General features: G+C 47.0%; 1 protein-coding gene across 1 annotated transcript in view; it reads right to left on the bottom strand.

The window, feature by feature from the left end:
• The window catches only part of LOC138489242 (uncharacterized), a 289977-nt gene that overhangs the window by 98768 nt on the left and 168875 nt on the right, over positions 1 to 22334 (bottom strand). Inside the window, exon 2 of the mRNA XM_069616939.1 lies at positions 7894 to 8717. Within this exon, the coding sequence (XP_069473040.1) occupies positions 7894 to 8705 (812 nt within the window). The 5' untranslated portion in view covers positions 8706 to 8717. The remainder of the gene's footprint in view (positions 1 to 7893; positions 8718 to 22334) is intronic.

Raw genomic sequence — 22334 nt, 5'->3', positions numbered from 1 at the left:
TGGGTAAATCCTAATTCGGTGAGGGTGTTAAGCGTGGTGGTGGCGGCTTGGTCTTCGGGGTCGTTGAAGCCCATGTTGAAATCTCCAAGGGTGAGCACCTGTGTGGCATTTTTTAGGTTAGTGGATAGGATAGTGTTAAGATCCTCATCGAATGTGCCTAGTGGGCCTGGAGGGCGATAGATCACATGGATGTTAAGGGTTTGGGCATTGGTAATGGGAACTTTAGCTGAGAGTAGTTCGCAAGAAGGGACACTGATGGCGGTAGCTGCTCTTATAGGAAGGCTACATTTATGAATGATGGCAACACCACCTCCTCTGGAGTTAGGACGGTCTTGTCTCAGGATGGTGTAATTATCCGGGACTGCTAACATAAGCATGGGGCCTGCTGCCAGGTGGAGCCAGGTCTCAGTGATAGCAAGGAGGTCCAGGTCTTCTTTGATAATTAGGTCTGCAATTTCAGTTGCATGAGCTACTAGTGATCTAGCGTTGATTAGAGCTCCCTTGATTTGGGGGCTCACTATGGGTGTAGTGGTAGTAGAGGCTGACAACTGAGTGGGTTTAGTACTTCTCTGGTTAGTGGGATGAAGTAGAGATGTATTATAGTGGTTCAGAGGTAATTTAGGTTTGAAGTTGTTTGGGTTGGTGGGAGTGGAGCTAAGTCTCTTTGTGGTGGGCATGGAGCGGGCAAGTGGTTCGTGGATTTTGGCTAATCTAGCTCTGAGTCTTGTATTCCTGTCAATAGTGGGGCAGGGGATGCTAGTCGGTAGCACTAGAGGTGTCTCAATTATCATTAGCGGTAAGCTGTTTGATAAGTTGGAGTTAGGTAAGGTCGCACTCATGGTAGTTGGATGTTGAGGCGGCATGTTGGACAGTACTATGGCGATTGAAAGGAGCAGAGAGCAGGCAAGCCAACTACTGAGCAGGGGAGGCATGCTAGTTAGTTGCAGAGATGCAAAATGCATAAGCAGATGGGGTACACCTAGGTACAGAATTCACGCTAGGGCTAAAAATGCATGTGCAGACAGGGTTCACCTAGATACAGAATTCACAGGGTTCACCTAAATACAGAGATCACGCTAGGGCTAAAAATGCATGTGCAGACAGGGGTCACCTAAATACAGAATTCACAGGGTTCCCCTAAATACAAAATTCACGTTAGGGCTAAAATGCATGTGCAGACAGGGTTCACCTACATACAGAATTCACAGGGTTCGCCTAAATACAGAGATCACGCTAGGGCTAAAAATGCATGTGCAGACAGGGTTCGCCTGAATACAGAATTCACAGGGTTCACCTAAATACAGAATTCACAGGGTTCACCTAAATACAGAATTCACAGGGTTCACCTAAATACAGAATTCACAGGGTTCACCTAAATACAGAGATCACGCTAGGGCTAAAAATGCATGTGCAGACAGGGGTCACCTAAATACAGAATTCACAGGGTTCACCTAAATACAGAATTCACAGGGTTCACCTAAATACAGAGATCACGCTAGGGCTAAAAATGCATGTGCAGACAGGGGTCACCTAAATACAGAATTCACAGGGTTCACCTAAATACAGAGATCACGCTAGGGCTAAAAATGCATGTGCAGACAGGGGTCACCTAAATACAGAATTCACAGGGTTCACCTAAATACAGAATTCACAGGGTTCCCCTAAATACAAAATTCACGCTAGGGCTAAAATGCATGTGCAGACAGGGTTCACCTGCATACAGAATTCACAGGGTTCACCTAAATACAGAGATCACGCTAGGGCTAAAAACGCATGTGCAGACAGGGGTCACCTAAATACAGAATTCACAGGGTTCACCTAAATACAGAATTCACAGGGTTCCCCTAAATACAAAATTCACGCTAGGGCTAAAATGCATGTGCAGACAGGGTTCACCTGCATACAGAATTCACAGGGTTCACCTAAATACAGAGATCACGCTAGGGCTAAAAACGCATGTGCAGACAGGGGTCACCTAAATACAGAATTCACAGGGTTCACCTAAATACAGAATCCACAGGGTTCACCTAAATATAGAATTCACAGGGTTCACCTAAATACAGAATTCACAGGGTTCACCTAAATACAGAATTCACAGGGTTCACCTAAATACAGAATTCACGCTAGGGCTAAAATGCATGTGCAGACAGGGTTCACTTAAATACAGATTTCACAGGGTTCACTTAAATACAGATTTCACAGGGTTCACTTAAATACAGATTTCACAGGGTTCACCTAAATACAGAAATCACAGGGTTCACCTAAATACAGAATTCACAAGGTTCACCTAAATACAGAATTCACAAGGTTCACCTAAATACAGAATTCAAACTAGGGCTAAAAATGCATGCGCAAACATTAGGATTTTGTAGTGTAGGGCTGCTGGCAATTAGTATATGTGGCAGCATGAGTCAATCAAATCTGATAGAGACGGATGCATGAGAACCATGCGCTGTACTGTGGGGGCTAAGCAGATCCCACGCATGATAGAGAAGTGTTTTGTGGTTGGAGCCATAAAGGCAATAGGTCAAAGTACATAAGCAGTCGATCACCTAGATTCGAGTTGCCAGAGAAGAATGAGTAGAGTGTAGAAAGAGCATATAGTGCGGACTAGGTGGGGAGTTCGCAGTGTGTCTAATCGGTTGCAAATGGCAATAGTTCAAGTAAAACTACACTAGGTTTACTAGATGTAGTTTTGGGAGGGGGACAAATGTTGCATAGTTGATAATTGCACATAAACTACAATGGAACGAATGCATAGGTAGAGTGTGATTTGCCTAGTAGGTAGGCTAGTGGTAATGGTATGTGATGGATGTAGCATATCCATAGCGTGTCGTTGTGACATGGGATGTTCAACAAAGGATTGTTATGGGAGACAGTACATATGCCATAGGGTAAACAATACCGTGGTATGCTTGTATTAGCTGTGGATAAAGTCAGACCTTGAGTAGATAAAAGCAGAAGAGAGCCAAGTAGTGGTAAACACCCTCGCGCTCCGGAGCGCTAACAGGGGCGCCAACAGGGCCTTAGGTGCGGGCCTTCGGGGTCAGGGCCGGCTGTGCCTGCCGGCTTGTGATTGGCCTGCTAAAGCAGGCTGGGGGCCAATGAGGCTGCGTTGGCAGCAGCAGCCTAATCAGCAGGTTAGGCAGTGCTTCGTTGCACGTGGAGCCGCAATTTTGGAATGGCACATACAATGCAGAATAGAATGGAAAACGAGTTTCAGGGCATTCACACGGCCGGTGGATGGGGTCGAATTTCAAAGCAGCACTTTCGTTCAGTATGGGCTTAATAATGTTGCTGTTAAATATATGCAGCGCATCGGGTGGGCACGGATGTGCGTTGCGTGCATGGAAGGGCACGTGTCTCAATGGAGCTGGGGTGCCCTCGTGGGCTTACCTTGCCTGTAATCTGCGTCAGGGGTGCAGCGCAGGCTCCTGCCAGGTGATGTTGGCATCGGGGGTGCACAGATGCAGTAACGCAAGTAGACTAAGTATTCATGAAGGCTGGCTATACGTAATGAATAGACTGCAGGCGCTGCCGCCAGTGTATATACATATATAGAATCTGGATGTTCCACATCGTGTTTTAGCAAATTGCGATCCTATGAGCAGAAGGGCTGAAAGTGTGGCACCGTACAATAAGCACGGCTGGTGATGGAGGAAGAATCGGGAAGGCTTGTCTGGCCCAGTGTCAAGGGTTGAGACAACGAAGATTCTGGTTATCTATCATGGAACGATACAATAAACGTGCGAGGCAAGCTCCTGTTAAGGTACGACAAAAGACAATCAGTGCCAAGTTTTGTTCATTTTAATAGAAGAAAATGCAAAGAAGGAGCTCAAAATACGGTCTCCAGTCACATGGCCTAGGTGGAAATAGACTTTGGGCAAGCTATACCGAGACTTGAAGATAAGGGGTATGCTCACACTCCCGTCTAGGTGATACTTACAAGGCCAAGTTCAAAGACTATTCTCATGGCAGACAGCTTTAGTGATAATAATAATAATAATTTAGCGCTACAAACCCTCAGGCATCTGAGCGCTGCTTATTATTACCCACGGTGTGTGGTGCTCTTTATCGACCTCAGAAGGATAAAAGGCTGAGTTTGGCGCTGCCGGGATTCAAACCTGCGTCGGCCGGCTGTGCACGGATGTCAAAACAAGCGCTTTACTCACTGTGCTATCCGACGGATGATGGACTAATTGGGTGGGGAGGCATGGTCCAGTCTAACCGTCCTGCACCTGTGGAACCAGCTTGTGGGCTGCTAGCGAGTGGAATAGTCCAGAAGGGTACAAGTGTGCCAACCAATTGTATAAGGCTACGTATCAAAGAGCCCTATAGTTTGAGACCCAATAAAACGTTGTGTATTTTGTGACACTGACAATGACTTGCACTAGGGCTGGGCTTAGTTGTCCACCTGACAGTAGAGACCCACTCACAATCCCATAGCCCATAGAAAGTGAAGCTAGATGTTTTCTGTTATCCTACCACAATCTCGTTTAGGTTTTCTTATTTTGCCACATAGTTTGACGTCAGTGATGATGAGTTTTTACTATCTAATGTTTTTTATGTAAATTGCTGAGATCTATGCTGTGAGACGTCTGTTGATGTTCGTTGTACTCCCCGTTTTAGATAATTGTTATTAAAACAGCTAACTATTTGCCAACTTCCTGAGTCGGTCTTATCATTGATGTTTGAGTAACTTCTGCATCCCCATCCATTCCATAGAGCGCTTCCTTGTCTTAAAGGGCCTACGGGTTCATTGCAGTGTTGCTCTACACTTTTCAAAATAATGCTAGCACTGCTAGAGCAGGAGAGGCAGAGCAAGAAATGTGTCTGCCCACAATTCTTACAGAGCAAATTAAATGGGTTTGTACAGTCCCCCTCAAGCAGTGGTGGTTACGTAGGCAGGCTTAGAGCAGTATATCGAGGCTAGTTAGAACAATTAAGTTTTCTTAACGCAGAAAGCAAAAGGCAGTAAACTGCTGAGGCTGTTTACATTCCACCTCTCGGCCTTTACCACTTTGCCACATCAGACTTCTCAGGAAAAGGCTTTCCCTTACTACTAACCTCCTCCTCTGTCGTGATATTCCTTCATTCCTCATCTTACCTGCTTTCAAACTTCTCCTTTCTCCTATGTCTACACACTTTCTCCACTTATGTTCTCCTCCTCTCTAAATTCCTTCTACTTAATTCTTCTTGCTAGTCCAATCGTCTCCAAATACGCACCCTATACCATATGCGCAACCTGCACTGAACTCCTCTCCCAGCAATTCAGCTGTAGGTGATTTTGGACTCTTGGATGGGAATGGTTTATGGAGATTGTGCGCGTCTCTGCACCTGTATGCATTACTGTCTTGCGTTGATATGCGGCAGAGCACGCTGAGACCATTTTAGGCTCTCCTGCTATTTTGGTTTTGGTTTCCTCTGTGGGCAAGCTGTGGAAAGGTCTAGCTCTGCTCGCAGGGCCCCAGCTTGACGGCACCTATGAGCGGATGGCCACAGATGCCTTATGCTAGACTTCCTCACTCCTTCTCTCCCCAGTAGGCTTTCTTATCTGGCCTTGGGCACGGCAAGTCTACTTTAGTCTTGGACATGAGTTGCACCCACACCATAGGTACTTAAAGGGGGCAGCTCACTCTCAGTGGCAATCCCCTGCCTCATTCTCAGGGTCTGGTGGGATTGGCCAGGGGATCCTCCCCATGCCATCCCAGGCACAATATTGCACCGCAGGTGGTGGCACCCATTCCCCTTGACCACACCAACTATCACCCAGAAAGTACAAAAAAAGGTAGCAGGCGCCCCTCTCTCGAAAGAACAAGGCATGATAACCTGTTCAGTGGGTATTAACCACATTGAGAGTTCGCAGCCATTGCTTTTTGCTCACTGTACCTTCACAGATGGGAAATATCCATTTGCATATCAGTCTTTGTCCCACCCACGAGGGCAGTCCAGCACCGAAATGCTATGGCAATTCCTCTCTGAACAAGAGTACCATCAGCAACCCCATACACGTGTTTCAGCCTTGTTGGGCCTCATCAGTGAGGTGAAGCTGAGCCTCTCTAAGCACAGTGAGCAGGGAGTCCACGTCTGGTCTAGGGTGACCAACCCCGAGTTCCTTTCAAAAATACAAAAAAGGTATCACCCAGAAAGTCAGATGACTTCATTGTATGTCATGATATGCCACACCATGCCATGATATTGTGGTATATCTTGTAATGTTACAGTAGAGCACGTCACATCATGTTGTGATATAGCATGTTATGTCCTGATGTGTACTGCGAGGACATGCCATGCCAACAACCGTCAAACCAAGCCAACAACCGCACCTCGTTCCATAATAAATCACAACCTGAGAGGTTGCGCAATAATATGCCACATCATGCTCGCCCATGTTGTGCTATGTCGTATGTCATGTCATGTTATATTTCACAATACAAGGTCATGGCATAATATCTTGTCCTATGTTTTTAACTTGCACAACTGATATAAAGTATTGCATTTGTTTTATATGCTGATTTGCACGAAAGCTTTGTATTGTATATGAATTGTACAATTTTAAGCTTCATTTTATGTATTTTTTGTATGTGCTTTTATGGTACTTTCTACTGAAATAAAGCTGATATGATGATGAGGATGATGATATGCAATAATACGGTATGGTGTGACAATCCCACTAAGCTCCCAGTTTCACTTTCCCAGTGAGTTTGGCATTCCCAATATGCTCAGTTTCAGATTCACAGACATTTCCAGTAAACTCACAGCTTGGGCTTCCAAGGAGCTTGACATTCCCTTGCCTCTGTCCTCAGTTTAAATCCCATTACATTACCCCCTCATCAACTGGTTTACTCCCACTGAGACAGCCACGATCTTTTGAAAAGTCACCCTACTCAGAGACTGCCTCTGTCCCCTTCGTTTACTGAGGGCCTCCTTTTTTTTAAATAAAATCCCTCGTGTCAATTAATACAAATATAAAACTACCCATTTTTAATAAGCTTCTAGTTTGAAATTCACAGTAAACTGTTTGACATTCAAACTAAACTTAATCTTCAAGTGTTGACCTTCCCTGTACATTACCAGTTTGACACTCCCAATAAGCTTGACATTTCCAGTAAGCTCCCATTTTACAATTCAGAGTAACCGGATATTCCCAGGAAGCTTGACGTACTAACCTATTGTGCTCCCAGTAAGATCCCATTTTGACTTACCTAGTAACCTTAAAATTAAGAATAAGGTCCCAGTAAGTGTGGCATTCCCAATAAGCAGGCCCGTTTCTTGGAGTGACGGAGGCAGGTGCCCGGGGAGCTTTGTGGGCACAGCAGGGGCTGTTTTATTTAACAACAGGGGCACAATGTAAGCACCATAGAATCTTGCCAGGGCCAAGGGATGGCACAGAAGGGAGACTGAAACGCCAGAAAGAGGTAGACAATGCCAAGGCGGGGACAGGAGGAGGCTTGGGCAAGGGAGAGAGGGATGAAGACAGGAAAGAGGAGGTCTGTGACGGGAGAAGGAAAGGCAAATAACTTGAAAATAAAGAAAGTGGAGAATTCAGGGAAGGGAAAATGAATACATGCACCTGCCAAGTCTCCTGCCACTCGGGGGAGCCTCCAGCAATGGAACATGGCACTCCTGCAGGTTTGCCTGACAGCGTAGATGGGTACCTGCCTGAGGCAATATCCTCTATAAGCTCTCCCAAAGCAAAGCAGGCAAACCTGCATGGAACAACACCTCGCTGTCTGCTCTGTACAAAAGCTTTCAATGAGGCTGCAGGTCACTACTTCCTTTCTACCTATACATATATGCAAGAGTCGACTGAACCGGGCGAGCAGTAGCTTGGGAAACGTAAAAATACAAATATGCACCATACTTGAAGAAGATGTGATGAAAGTTACTCACTTTTTTACTTTGTAGTATTTAAAGAAGTCCTCGTTTACCGCCTTTATACAGACCGAGTGTTCAGCTCTTTCTAGACAGCAGTTGTATTCATGGTAAGAAGATGTGGCAGTGATGACCCGGATATAGTTTCCCTTGTGCTTCAGTGTAACTTCGAACTCATATTCGATATTATCTGCATTCGCTGTAACCTCCACCAAACCTTTTAATATTACCCTCACTACGGTGCCCCCACAGCCAAACGGTATCCTCTTGGTCTCTTTCCCATAGGCCAGGTCTTCGGTGCCCAGGAAGTGGGAGGCCTCGTGGATTAGGGTACCCAGCTGGGAGTTTTTCTTAAGGTGCTTCGGAGCCGCCCAGAACTGTGGGCACAGGTAAATAGTTCTGTCATTGCTTTTAGGGTAGACATATGCATATGTGTTTTGTTTTTCCTCACTATCATTCTTCTTGAACTTGGCTTTTTCCAGCACTGTTATCAGGTTCTTAACCCTCTGTTCTGTGAGCACAGTGTAGCGCCACATCCAGTGTACCTTGGCCTTAGTAACCAGGTGCTCCGGAGAATTCATCAATAGTTGGTCTTTTTTCCTCAGTGTGTCCTTTAGAATGTGCACAGTATTGCGTCTGGCTTCTGCAGCCACACATTCGTCTTTACGTGTTAGAGGTTCGCTGCCATCTTGAGTCAGGCCAATTCTGCACTTTTTCCCATCCGTATATTTGCTGCACACAATCGCTAGTGCTGTATCCTCAAGCACCAAATCATTAATCAATCCAGTGATCCTGTCACGCATCCATTCAGACAATAACCCGTGGGCCATTTCAATGATTCACTGAGAATAAAGAAAATCAGAGAAAGGTTAATCGTTTATTTTATTTTACAAAGCTTGTATAGCGCTTTTATCCAAACGGCTGAACATAGTAATAATCAGTACAAAAGAAGCGGAGAAAAGATAAAAACCAAGTAACAACTCACATTGCAAGACTTCAAGAGAAAGGATAGTTTGAGAATATACAGACTGAAGTAGGTGAGATTTGAGACCCTTTTAAAATAGATTAAGAGTGGGGGCATGAGTGAATCTCAAGAGGTCGAGCATTCCAAAGACAAGGGGCAAGAAGTTGGAAAGCGCGAAAAAGGGGAAGAAGCAACAGGGGGAGGGATAGAGAGGGGAGAGGAACAGCAAGATCAAGGAGCTGAGATAGGGTGTAGCCAGGGTGTGAACTAGACAGAGGAAGTGAAATTTAAATCGGAGCTTAATTGGAAGCCAGTGGAGGCGGGTCAGATAGGGAGAAAATCGAGAAGACGGGGAAGGTTTAACGAGATTCTCACTGCGGAGGGGAGGATTAAGCTCAGAGAAAGGATGGCGTAGTTAGGAAGACCAAAGTATAAAAAACAGCAGTAGTTAAGATGAGAAAGAACCAACGTTTCAAGAAGTCATTTGCTGGAAGAAAAGGTTAGAAGATGGTGGATCTTCTTAACATTAAAAATGTGGCACCAGCAGGATCTAACGACAGAGACGCAATCTGGGGTAGAAGTGAGAAAGAAGAATCAAAAAGGAAACCAGGATTGTGTGCTTGGTTGCCGATCGAGTTCTAGGGGAGGGACAATTTAGACTGAGGAGTGAGGTTAAAGGGGTAGCAAGAAAGAATATTTTGGTTTTGTTAGGGTTAAGACAGCAGAACCAGGAGACTAGTCATCCAGTGTTTGACCGCAGTGAGACAAGAGGAAAGACGTCTATCGATAGAGTTCTCAAAGGACGAAAAGGAAGTCAGAATGTGTCATTAACGTACAAGTGTCCATGGAAGCCAAATTCAAGAATAAGTGATGCTAGAGGGGAGGTATAGAGTGAAAAAAGGAGGAGAGGACCAAGGACCGAGCCTTGGGGACACCGTAAGAAAGAGAGTGGGATTGGGAAGTGGACCCCTTAAAAGTGACTTTAATTGAGCGATTAGACAGATAAGACTACAACCAAAGAAGAGCAGTGTCAGAAAACCGATGGGATGAAAGTGTGGAATGGTCTACTGTGTCAAAAGCCGCACGGTGGTCGACTAAAAAAAGAATAGAGGAGAGTTTACAGTGGAGTGTGTGAAGAATAGAATCAGAAACTGAAAAAAGGGTTGTTTCGGTAGAAATAAAAACACAACAAATGCCAGATTGATGAGAGGGGATAAGATTAAGTAGTTTAAGAAAATAACTCAATTGAAGTATCCAAGACGCTTGTGAAGTTTTGAAAGATAAGGAAGGAGACCGGGCAGAAGTTGGAGGGGTCAGCAGGATCCAAAGAAGGCTTTTTGATAAGAAGAACAGTAGCAGATTTGAAAGAGGAGAGAAACCCAGACGACAAAGAGGAACTGAAGAGAGAAGATAAGATGTAGACAAAAGCAGCAGAAATAGGTGTGTTGAGAGAGGCGGGTAGGAGATCAGAAGGAGAGGGCGTAGTATGTGACTGAATGATGAAATTGGTGATTTCGGATTCTGAAATGGAGCAAAACGTAAAAAGAGTGCAATCACAAATAGGAGCAGTGTTGGAATTAACAGAATTGACAATTGCGATAGAGGCCGACTTTGGGGGGGGGTCAATGAACCTCTGATATTGTCAATATTTGACAGAAAGAAGTTTGCAAAGTCATTGGAGATGAGAAAAGATGAAACAGAGGGATCATGGGGGGCAGAAGTAAGTATCATGTTAAGAGTGGAGAGGAGCTCTGTGACTGGGAGACCATTTAAATAATTAGCCTTAGCTTGCTTGAGGGGGGATTAAAGAAGACCAGTAATGAGGCAAAATATTGATAGTTGACAGTACTTTTAATTTTCAGCCATTTTGGTCAGCTCTAGATAGTTGAATCCTAAGATGCTTAAGGGAGTCTGAATGCTTAGGGGGGGGGCTTACATTTAGGATTGAACAGGATAAAGGGCAGAAGGAATCAAGAGATGCAGCAATGGCGTAGAACATATCAAGTGCAGAGTCAATATTATTTGTAAATGGGAAGAGTGGAGTCTGATAAGTGGAATGATTAAGACTGCGAAAATCTCATCACAGGAAACAAGAGCTAGATGGGGGACTTACAGGCGAGACAAGCGGAGGAGGAATCAAGGTGTTAGAAAGCAAAACGTGATCAGCAGGAGGAAGGGTATTAGTTTGGATGGGATCAATAACGCTACAATCTGCAGAGATAAAGACCAGGTCAAAGGTGCCGCACTTGGCGTGAGTGAAAGCAGAAGGAAGCAGAGTCATGTTATAAGAAACAGGAGAAAATCAGGGGCCAAGAGGAAGGATCAAGGTGGGCAAAGGGAAGATGAATGATAAAGTCACCAAGGACAATAAGAGAAGAGTCAGGAATGGAGACTAAGGAAAGAAGGGATTCAACGTCATCATAGAAAGACCCAAGGAGGCCTCGGGGTCAATAGATAACCCAGAGTGATTGGAAAGGGGAAGAAAAGGAGAAGACATGTCATTCCAAAGATAGAACATATGGAAGAGAGAGGTTGAGGGGAGCAGTAGACCAGCAAAAATGAATATTGCCTCATTCTCCCGAGTAAGACACGCATGTAGCACCCATGAAATAATGTCCTATGAGGCGCGCATTCCACTCACTTGGCACCCAGCGTAGAACCTCTTTACTCCTGCATTCTAGGGAGCCACTAGGTTCAGGCTAGTCCAATGAATGTTGTTACATGTTTGCTGGGATGCCTAATGGCAGAGCACACGTTAAAATGAAAGCTGCCTCACAAAGTGCAGTGGTGTAAGCAGAGCCCCTTGACACACATGGTTGTATGATGCCCCATTGCAGGGAAAGCCACTTCAGAGTGCAGTGGGAGGACAGAAAAGAAGGTATGTAGCGGTGCAACATATAATCTGTGTGTAGCGGTGCAACATATAATCAGTGACCATGCTAGCAAACTACCATATTCGTAATTCATTTGGGAGGCCTCTAGCAAATAATAAGAACACAGAATCAGGAAAGTTCTAGGCAATGGTAGGTGGCTGTGGCGAGTTCTCAAGCACATGTTTGAGTGGCCACGCCTTGGTAAGTATTGTTAAACTTGTGTTATTAGATTACACCCTGATATCCATTGGTATATTAAAATGGTGCGGCTACAGTGGCAATTCCTCTTAAACTTCAGGCAGGCGATAAGGTTGAGAAAAACTCACATTTCTACTAGTTTGCTAACTGCTTATACTGGAGTTCAAGTAATAGAAGATATATTTTTTCTAGTTTGGCATTAAAATGAGATTTACAGAGCGTATACAATGTCTTAAAGGAGTAGTGCGCTCAAAAATATTATTGTCTCGAGCGTTCGGGCATGTGTTTTTAAGCATACATTGATCGATCGTAAAACAATTCCTATGCACCTTACCAGGGTTTTCCTCACTTTTACACATGCGAAATCAGGCAGCACAGCGCAGCCATCTTGTGCTAATCTTATCCGTTGCTGTATCGCCCTAAGCTCAAGTGCCCTCTCGGCTCTAAATCATATACCCCTCCCCTGAAGCTGACATCGCCATTCCTAGCGATATTTTCCGCCTATCTCTGTGACGCTACTGTGCAGCGTAACCAAACGCGCTCAGTCATCACCCACGTCCTGATGTCAGTTGACGCAGAACACGGAATAGCAACACACATCCTCTCACAGCACAGCGCGTCACAATTCTGAATACAAAACTATTTTTAAAGGAAACCGCAATACTCTGCAATTTCTAATTTTTTTCTGATACAGTTTTCCTGTTGCCAAATTACATGCATGCACCTTCAACAGTTTGGCACAAATATGCGATAGACCCATCTAAATAGGAGGCATTGGGCCTCATTCCGAGGTTGGCGGTAAGTATTGGTTTTTACCGGCATGGCAGAAAGACCGAGTCCAATCTGGTACCACGCCGCTATTTACAGGCTATTCCGACTTCGCGGGCACGAGCTTTCCGCCATGCCGGTAAATCCCCTAGCAGCATACTGCTAAAGGGCCCGTTAAACCCCTTAGCGGCATGAAGCGAGACGTTCATTACAACACCGCCATCAAAGCTTCGCTGTCCGTACTTAGCGGTGACCATAATTTATGGATACCGTAAATTACGGTCAGCACTAATTAACGGATACGGAAATTACGTCATCGCACAGGAACGGGAAGGAGCGCGGCGGCCATCTTTAAAAACACAATCCATTGCCATCCTCTTCATACAGGACCCGGAGGTATATTTGGACCTGGAAAATAGCCATTACAGACCAGTATCATGCCGAAAGCACTGAAAAAAGGTGCCGCCCGCATAAGGAAGGAACGCTTTACGCAGGACGAGCTCCAGGTCCTGGTGGACACTCTGCACGAACATGCTGAGATAGTATTCAGCAGTGACATGCGTAGGCCCACCATTGTCAGGAAGAAGGAGATCTGGGACTTGGTTGCACAGAGGGTGAGCGCCGTAAGAAACACCCCCCCCAATGAAGGACTGCAGGAAACGGTGGGATGACCTCCGTCTCAGGGTGCGGGCCATCCTATCGGCCAACCGAACCCAGGCCCTGGAGACAGGAGGAGGCCCAGCTTCTCCCATCAAGATGATGGCCTGGGAGCAAACGTGTGCGGACATGATGGGCACAGAAGCCATAGAGGGGGTTGGCAAAATGGAGTGCGGTGCTCCGTCATCCGCTGATGGAGGTGAGTGTCATGAGTCAAGACAGTAAATGCATTCCCAATGTAAGGCACCGCCAAGGGCTGGGCAAGCTGTCACATCACGTATGGGAAACCCCCCCCCCCAATGAAATCATGCCGTAACAAGTGAGACCCAGGCTGATGTCAGGTGCAAGGCTCCAACCCATACTGGCCATAGCACACAAAGAGGCAGTCAATGTGAGTCAGCACAGTACTCCGCCAACATGAGTGACCCAGACATCTGCATGCATTTTCCATCCAAGCCCAGATCACTGTCCCACTCACCACCCAAATGTCAACAAAACGCTGCAATCCCATTGTTATACCATAGGCTTGAAGAAATGCTGACCCCCAAATCATTGCTCATGCCATCTCTCTCTTCCCCCCCACAGGCAGCGGGCATGAAAGTGAGGACCAGGAAGCCACACAGCCCTGTACCTCCAGGGGCACAGCCAGGGGACACCGTATACCTGCAGGAAGGAAGAAAACACAGGCAACACCACCTGCTCCAGCAACCCCCATGGAGGGTGCACAACCCCCACACCCGCACCCCTACCCATGCCTGCAGTGCCGTCGGAGACATGCCCCACGGTGCACTCTGAGGAGTCCAGTGTGGAAGGGGAGAATGCTGCCATGTGCCTCCTCGATGTGCCAGATAGCCCCACATTAATTTCCGTTTCCAACGTGGAGGACCCCAATGACATTGGACATAGCCCAGACACTCCATCCTACAGCCAGGTGGCACACAGCGACTCCGGGGAGAGTGACACCCCAGGCCTCACAGGCCAAGGAGTACCACCTGCCTGTCCTGGATCCACCTCCCCTGCAGAAAGTCCCGAAAGGGCTGCAGGCTCTACACCAAGCCTGCCAAGCACATCGGCCACACCAGCCATGGATGCAGTGCGCTCCCAGCACCTCACGGGCCTGATTGAGGACTTTATCCGGGACAACCGCGAATCTAGGTTGGAGTGGCACAATGACCTTCAGGCTCTGGGCGAGGTGATCACTGCCAGCACAAACCGGCTCTGTGAGGTGCTGGGCCGGATCGCAGATGCCCTGGAGGCAGCACCCCCCAGACCACAGCCCCAGTGGGAGTACCCACCCTCCCAAAGCTCCTCCACGCAGACCAGCCCTGTCCGTCGGTCACTGCGTACATTGCGCCGCCACAACATGGATCCCCCTGGCTCTGGGAGTACACATTGACCATACTGCCACACACATGTGGCCTATGTTGCACTGATGGGACTATTGTGGGGTTGTTGTGGGGGAAGGTGAAGGGGGGTGAGGTTGTGTGTGGGAGTTGGGGGGAGGGGGTCAGGGTGTGTGTGGGAGTTGGGGGGGAGGGGGGTCAGGGTGTGTGTGGGAGTTGGGGGGAGGGGGGTCAGGGTGTGTGTGGGAGTTGGGGGGGAGGGGGTCAGGGTGTGTGTGGGAGTTGGGGGGAGGGGGAGGTGGGTAGGGTGGAGGTTTTGTTGTACACGTTTCTACATTATTGTTAAATACACTGGTTGATCATTCCCAAAAAACAGAGTGGACATTGATCATTGTGCATGTGTCTTTTAATGTCGCACAGTGCATGGTGTACATGTATCCCCGCACCCAGTGCCCAATGTCCTGTCATCCTCACACCCTCAGCTGGCTTGTGAGTCAGAAATATTGTCCAATCCATGATTGACGCACTGAACGTCCCTCCTGTGCATCGGCACCGTGATGCTGTCCTGCCATTCCTTCCTCCTCCCCCTCATCATCATCTGGTGGTAGCAGTTCCACGTCAGGGGGCAGTGGCACGTTCCGACAGATGCACATGTTGTGTAGCATTACACATGCCATGGTGATCTTGGACACCTTCTCGTGGCTGTAGATGAGTGCCCCACCCGACCGGCTGAGGCAACGAAATCGTGCCTTCAACAGGCCGAAGGTCTGCTATATCACCAGCCGTGTACGGGTATGGGATCTATTGTAGTCCTCCTCGTGCCTGTTCTGTGGGTTGCGGACCGGGGTCATGAGCCACGGCTTCAAAGGGGAGCCAGCATCACCTGCATGAGAGTGGAATGAAGGTAAGTGTTTGTGCATTCATGGTGGAGAATTGTACTAGTCTTACATGGCCGCAGGTGATTACTGGCCATACACACATGTCCCAGGATACAGTCACCCCATTACTGGACCGGCTATGTGTCATGTGCAATGGAATAATGGAGGGGGTACCTTCTCACTGATGGGTCATGGTGTGCACTCACGTCGTGTTGCATGTGCATCGTATATGCATGCAGCAGTGTTGGACTGCATTCATTGATGTCTTGCGTGAGACTTGGTGTAAGGGGGTGTTGGCTGTATTTGGTAGCATACTCGTCACTCTGCACGGATCCCTAACATGGTGACTTGCAGCAATCCTATGGGGGTGCAGGACCAGTGACACGCTGTGGGATCCCTGTTAGACTGACTTCTATGCACTCCCAGGGATGACTGTCCTGTGTGTTGAGATGCAGGAGTCAGCGACATTGTACTGCATGGATGCCGCTACGGTGTGTAAGGTCCGCCGATGAGTGGTGCATGTGTTGTGGTATCTGGCCAGGTTTCCTGTTACTCATGTAGTGTTAGGTGTCGGCTCAAAAATTATCACTGTGTGGTTATGTGGTCATGTGCCGTGTCACTTGCCTTGGGGCACGGTGTGCTGTGAGGTGAACATCGTGCACTGGCGTGGACATTCCCACCCAGGTGGAGTATGCATCCCCCCCTTTCCCACCCAGGTGGAGTATGCATCCCCCCCTTTCCCATCCAGGTGGAGTATGCACCCCCCCTTTCCCACCCAGGTGGAGTATGCATCCCCCCCCTTTCCCACCCAGGTGGAGTATGCATCCCCCCCTTTCCCACCCAGGTGGTGTATGCATCCCCCCTTTCCCACCCAGGTGGAGTATGCACCCCCCCTTTCCCACCCAGGTGGAGTATGCATCCCCCCCTTTCCCACCCAGGTGGAGTATACATCCCTCCCCCCCTTTCCCACCCAGGTGGAGTATGCAGGCAACCTACTCACAGCCCCAATGCACTGCCATGGCCGATTCAGGTTACTCACCAAGCAGCCAGGCATGTCATCCAGCATGTCGCTCCATGTAGCGTGGTAGTGTTGAGTTCCGCAGGACCAAGGAGTCATGAGTTGATCCGGGGTATCGAGCATTGCAATGTGTGATGGCTTTACTGGCATTACACACCATCTGGACGTTGATGGAGTGGTATTGCTTGCGGTTGCGATACGGCACCTCCATGGCATGCGGGACCACTAATTCAACGTGGGTGCAGTCGAGGGCACCTATGCAATTTGGCATGCCTGCCAGTGCATGGAAGGCAACTTTGGTGTCATATATCTCCTGGGGAGTCTGGGGTAGGGATATGTAGTCCCTTGTGTGGGTGAGGAGGGCATCCAGCACTTGGTTGAGTATCCGTGAAAATATGGGCTGTGAAATGCCATGCATGTGCCCCACTGTATGCTGGTAGGTGCCTGTGGCAAGGAAGTGGAGCACAGACAATACCTTCAGTAGAGGGGGGGATGGCAGTGCTGATTTCTATACGGCTCACTATATCTTCATGTATCAGGTCCACTATGGTGGTAATGGTGTCCCAGTCAAGTTGGTACAGGGTGTGGATCTGCTCTGGTGTGAGTTTGAAGGAGGTGGCTCTGATGCGGGGGATTGGGAGCTGCAGGCGTGGTAATGGTGGCTGCACCGGTAGGGCATGCTGGGCCTGTCTCACCCTCCTTCTCCTCCTGTGTATCCTCTGTGGTGGGGGCTGTGGTTGTTGTTGCTGTTGTTGTAGTTGCTGCCTTGCAAGCAGGGCCTCCAGCTCCTGGAATGCTGCTACATTTGGTATCATCTTGGTGTGGGAGGGGGTGTGGTGTGTGGGTGTGCTCCTTTTGGTGCTGTGCCAGACTCCATTGCCTCCACCTGTGCTGAATGAGTGCACCTGTTACTCTTGGAAACACTGCTCAGGGTTCTTTACACCTTCTCGGCGATGCTGGTATTTACTCCATGGCGGTAAGGTACTTTGCGGTCTTGTGGAGGCCGTTTTTTCCATGTCCGCTTTACATGGGATCAGCTCCGGTTTACGCCATGCCGCTAATTCCGGCATGGCGTGTCGGGCGCGCGCCACTAAACCGCTAATTACGGCCTCGTACTTTACGACGCCGTAAATAATGGTCTGGTGGGTCAGAATGGGCCGTAACGGGAAACGATGCCGTTAGTCCTTTACCGGCATCGTTTTTCCCTTACCACCCAACTCGGAATGACCCCCTTTGTCTTTCGAAGACCCACTTGTTCGGAGAAGCCTCATGTCTCCACCTCTCTACCTTCACGTCTTCTTTCACTCCTTTGTTAACATGCAGAGCCTAGCTTTGCTGGATGATATCATACATTTACAGGCATTGCAGCTCTTGGAATTTCTATTACACACATTTTTCACTACATGATCACATCTTTCACATATTTTTCTCACGAGGTGACTTAGTTTTTGGGTACGCTCTTTACACTTTAAGGGCGCCTTTCTGGTAACCTTCAAGTTTTCTGTCTGGGGGTACTGCCAACTTGGTTCTGGGGCACTGAGGCCTGATGCCTTCACCATATATTGGTATATTCTCTAGTTCTCTTCCCATTTAAAGTTAAACCTTTTGAGTTCACAAAATGTCCCCTGTTACTACCTTTTCAGGAGGACCCCCTACATTAAGGCTGTCTGTATTAAGGATGAATGTGAAGATCCCAGTACCTGAGGAAGGTGGTTGCTACCCATCAATATACCACGAAACGCCAACTAGTCCTATGTAATGGTCGCAGGAACTACATTCTCCTGCGGTTTGGCATCATGGACATACACGCTTTATAGCGGTAGGCGTAGTACACCCCCTTTCAGCCTGTGACAACACAGCAGATAAATGACTGTTTGGGTGACATTGTATATGTCGAATTTTTTTTCAGCCAAAATCTGGCTTAACACACAGCACTGTGCGACATTGTTTATATGGTTAGCCAAAATTAGGCTTAGCAGACAATATTCTGTGTGATATATAATTTTTTTTGTTGTAGCCACAATCAGGCTCTGGTTGGCGCATGTACTGTGCCATTTTCACGAAATTGTTCAATCTGAGCCTTTAGACAAGTAAGGGTCAGCTAGGGATAGTTTAAGTTTTATGAGCTATCTCGGAAAACTCTTATGATTTAAAATGTATTCACTGTTCTGCTAACACCAAATCATTTTTTGTCAGTTCCCATATATTGGGTTCCCATGTTTATTTCCTAATGGGGTTGTACCCCTACTTCTGTGAACCTTTGCATAAATTCTGCTCGCATTGATTGTAGGGACTAAATAGTCCTGTTTTTCTCTTTGTAAATTGCATTGTTTTTGTATGTTTTTCATGTTGTATGTACTTATCAAATTGACACATTGTCTTGTTACAAACTAACAATTAAAGCAAGTTTATAATTTTTTTATGCCAATGTTCTTTTTTCCCCTTTTTTTCTCATAAAGGTTACTTTGACTGGTGAGAGACCAGTAAATTAAAATATTGAATTTGATTTAATCTATTGTTTAGGCTACCAGGAGAATAATACTGTTAGCTCCACAAATGATATTTTTTGACTTTGTATGTTCAGGCACACCCTTGTGTTTATAGATGTCTGTCTGCTCCATTTGAGTGCCTGTACGTTTTGGAGTCCCTCTTTTGTTTATCTTGGAATTTCCATGCATAGTTACAGTGTCCAAGAAAACTTGTTATGTTTTGAGACTAGAATATGAGGGCATGAGAAAAGCTCCAGAGTTAGCGAGTGGAGAGGAGCTCCCAGAGGCTGGGGGTTGTCTTACCGTTCATACTGAACAAACTCCTGTTGCACTACGCAAAGAAGTAGAAAGTGAGTTATTAAGGATGGAGAGTGAGGGTGTTATAGAGAGTGCAAACTTTAGAATGGGTTAGCCCCATCGTAGTGGTCAGGAAGGCCAATGGACAAATAAGACTGTGCATTGACCTCAGACATCTCAACAGCATGGTGGTTGCTGATATATTTCCCCTCCCGAGGATTGACGATTTGCTAGTGGGTGTGTCAGGTGCGACAGTTTTTCCGATACTTGATTTGAAGTCGGCGTATCACCAGGTAGAGCACCATAAGGAATCCACTGACCTGACAGCATTTATAATTCCTATATGATTGTTCAGGTGTGTGAGGATGCCTTTCAGACTAGTGCCTGCCGCTAGTGTCTTCCAAAACATAATGTACAGGCTGTTGGGGGGTGAATTGGTAGTAACGTGCTACCAAGATGATGTGCTTGTCTGTAGTTCTGATGAGTGAACATGATTCACGGTTAAAGAGGGTTTTGAGAATTCTGGAGGAGGCTGGGTTGACAATTGCTAAGGAAAAATGTACTTCCAGAGCAAGTAAGGTGGTCTACCTTGGGCACAAGGAAGATGCGGTGGTGATTAGAAACATGATGACTCCCAAGAGCAAAGCTGATGTATTGTCCTTTCTGGGATTAATTGAGTTCTATGGGAAGTTTATTAGAGGTTTGGCAGACAAAACAAGAAACATGCGGAGATTGACAAGGAAGGGAATGAACTTTAGCTGGGATGAGAAATGTGAATTAGAATTCAAGGAGATATAGGCGTCAGTGGTCAATGCCCCCATTCTGGAAGGATTTGAGGAAGGTAGGAAGACCATTCTATTTGTTGATGCAGTGATCACGTGCTTCGTGCAGTTTTGATGCAACAAGACAGTGCAGGTCTACATACCATTGCTTTTGTCTCCAGGAGCCTCAAAGATCCAGAGACAGGTATTCGGTGGTAGAAAAAGAGGCACTGGCATGTGTGTGGGGCGTAGAAAAATTCAAGAGGTTCTTGTGGGGGAGAGAGTTTGTGATAAGTAGTGACCACAAACCATTGGTAAGCATATTCTCGAAAAAGGGATTAGAAGGCGTATCTCACTGCATAATGAAATGGGGGAGTTCTATGCAAGGATTGAGGTTTTCAATAGTGCACATTTGTGGTGAGAACAATGTTGTGGCAGATGCCGTGTCAAGGTGTGTTGAACAAGACAAGACTGATGCTGGAGAGATGAGTCAAGAAGAAGACTCAGTAGAAATTTTTCAGGTTCAGATGCTGCATGTAGGGAGGATGGGTTGTACATGAAGGTTCTCAAAATGATAACAAATAATATCAGGGGGCAGGATGCTAGTTTAGAAGGATTTGCCAAAGTGAAGGAAGAGTTGTGGGTAGAAGGTGACTATCTGTATCGCGGACATCAACTAGTAGTCCCGACCGGCATGAGGAGTGCAGTGATCGACTTAGCCCATGTGGGCCATTTGGATGTGGCCAGAACCAAGGGGTTAGTGTAGGCTGATTTCTGGTGCCCAGGGTTAGATAGGGAGGTGGAGGCACACGTTCTAGCTTGTTAGGAGTGTATAGAAGGTGACAAAGAACTTACTGTCCAAAAGGTTCCCATGGTTGTTCGGGACAGTCCCAGACTTCCGTGGTATGAGGTGGCACTCGATTTGTTGGGGCCCTTTAACATCAGGGGTTCTAGGGACATTTATTTGCTGGTTGTCATTGACCTCCTTTCAAAATGGCCCGAGGTTTGCGTACTGAAAGAAATCTCAAGTTTCAAGATTATTCAGTTATTAGAACAGTTGTTCTGGAGGGAAGGTTTCCCAAAAAATGCATAACAGACAATGGCACACAGTTGGCGTCTAGAGAATTCAGAGAATTCTTAAGGAAGTATGGCGTCGAACAAGTGACCACGGCACTATACCATCCCCATGGGAATGGTTGTGTCGAGCGGTTCAATAGAACGCTCATGGAAGCAATAAGAATAGCAGCGGCCACTGGGGGGGATTGGCTCAGGATGGTAATTGAGAGAACATTTCAATATCGTCTGGCTCCTCATACTGTCACTGGTGTGTCTCCTTTTGAGGTTTTACGCAGAAGGAAGCCAAATACCAATCTGTGTCCTGGCTGGATGAGGAGGTCAAGGATGGTGAATGTTGGTGTGGAGAATGTGAGGGACAGGATGCAGCTGAGTGTGAGGAAAGCCAAGCTTCGTTATGATCGAGTAAATTGTTGCAGGAGGTTAACAGTCAAGGAAGGTGATTGGATCAAGGTAAAGTTGCCCACCAAGGTGCGGAAAGAATCAGCTGTGTTCTCGGAACCCAGGCTCGTGGTGAAGGATTTGGGTTCATCTGCACTTGTGGAGGGAGGAGCTGTATGGAACAAAGAAAGAGTGGCAATCGTCAGGAACAGTGTGAAAGGCAGGGAAGAGGAAGGATGATGTGGAACAAGTTCACAGGTGACCCTTGGTCCCATCCGGGCCATCACTACTTGGGGCACCTGCAAGCTTTATGTTTGTTTTATTATTAAGCGTGCAATTGTTGTTGTGTTCAATTATTGTTTAGGTAATGTTTATTGTTTGCTGCATTTGGAAAGAAGGGAGGTGTTAGGAGAAGCCTCATGTCTCTACCTCTCTACCTACACGTCTTCTTTCACTCCTTTGTTAACATGCAGAGCCTAGCCTCACTGGATGACATCATACATTTACAGGCATTGCAGCTCTTGGAGTTTCCATGCATGGTTACAGTGTCCAGGTAAACTTGTTATGTTTTGAGACTAGAATGTGAGGGCGTGAGAGACACTCCAGGGGTAGCGAGTGGAGAGGAGCTCCCAGAGGCTGGGGGTTGTTTTACCATTTATACTGAATAAACTCCTGTCAAGCGTTTCTCCTGTGTGGTTCCTGTGTCAGCATGATTGCGTCCCAACACCACTTTACAGAAAATCTCCCCCAACAAACAC

This window comes from Ambystoma mexicanum, chromosome 9 (genome assembly GCF_040938575.1).
Source record: "Ambystoma mexicanum isolate Mex_15411 chromosome 9, UKY_AmexF1_1, whole genome shotgun sequence".
NCBI lineage: Eukaryota > Metazoa > Chordata > Amphibia > Caudata > Ambystomatidae > Ambystoma > Ambystoma mexicanum.
Note: the sequence above shows the minus strand (reverse complement) of the source record. Positions and strands in the feature narration are given on the sequence as shown.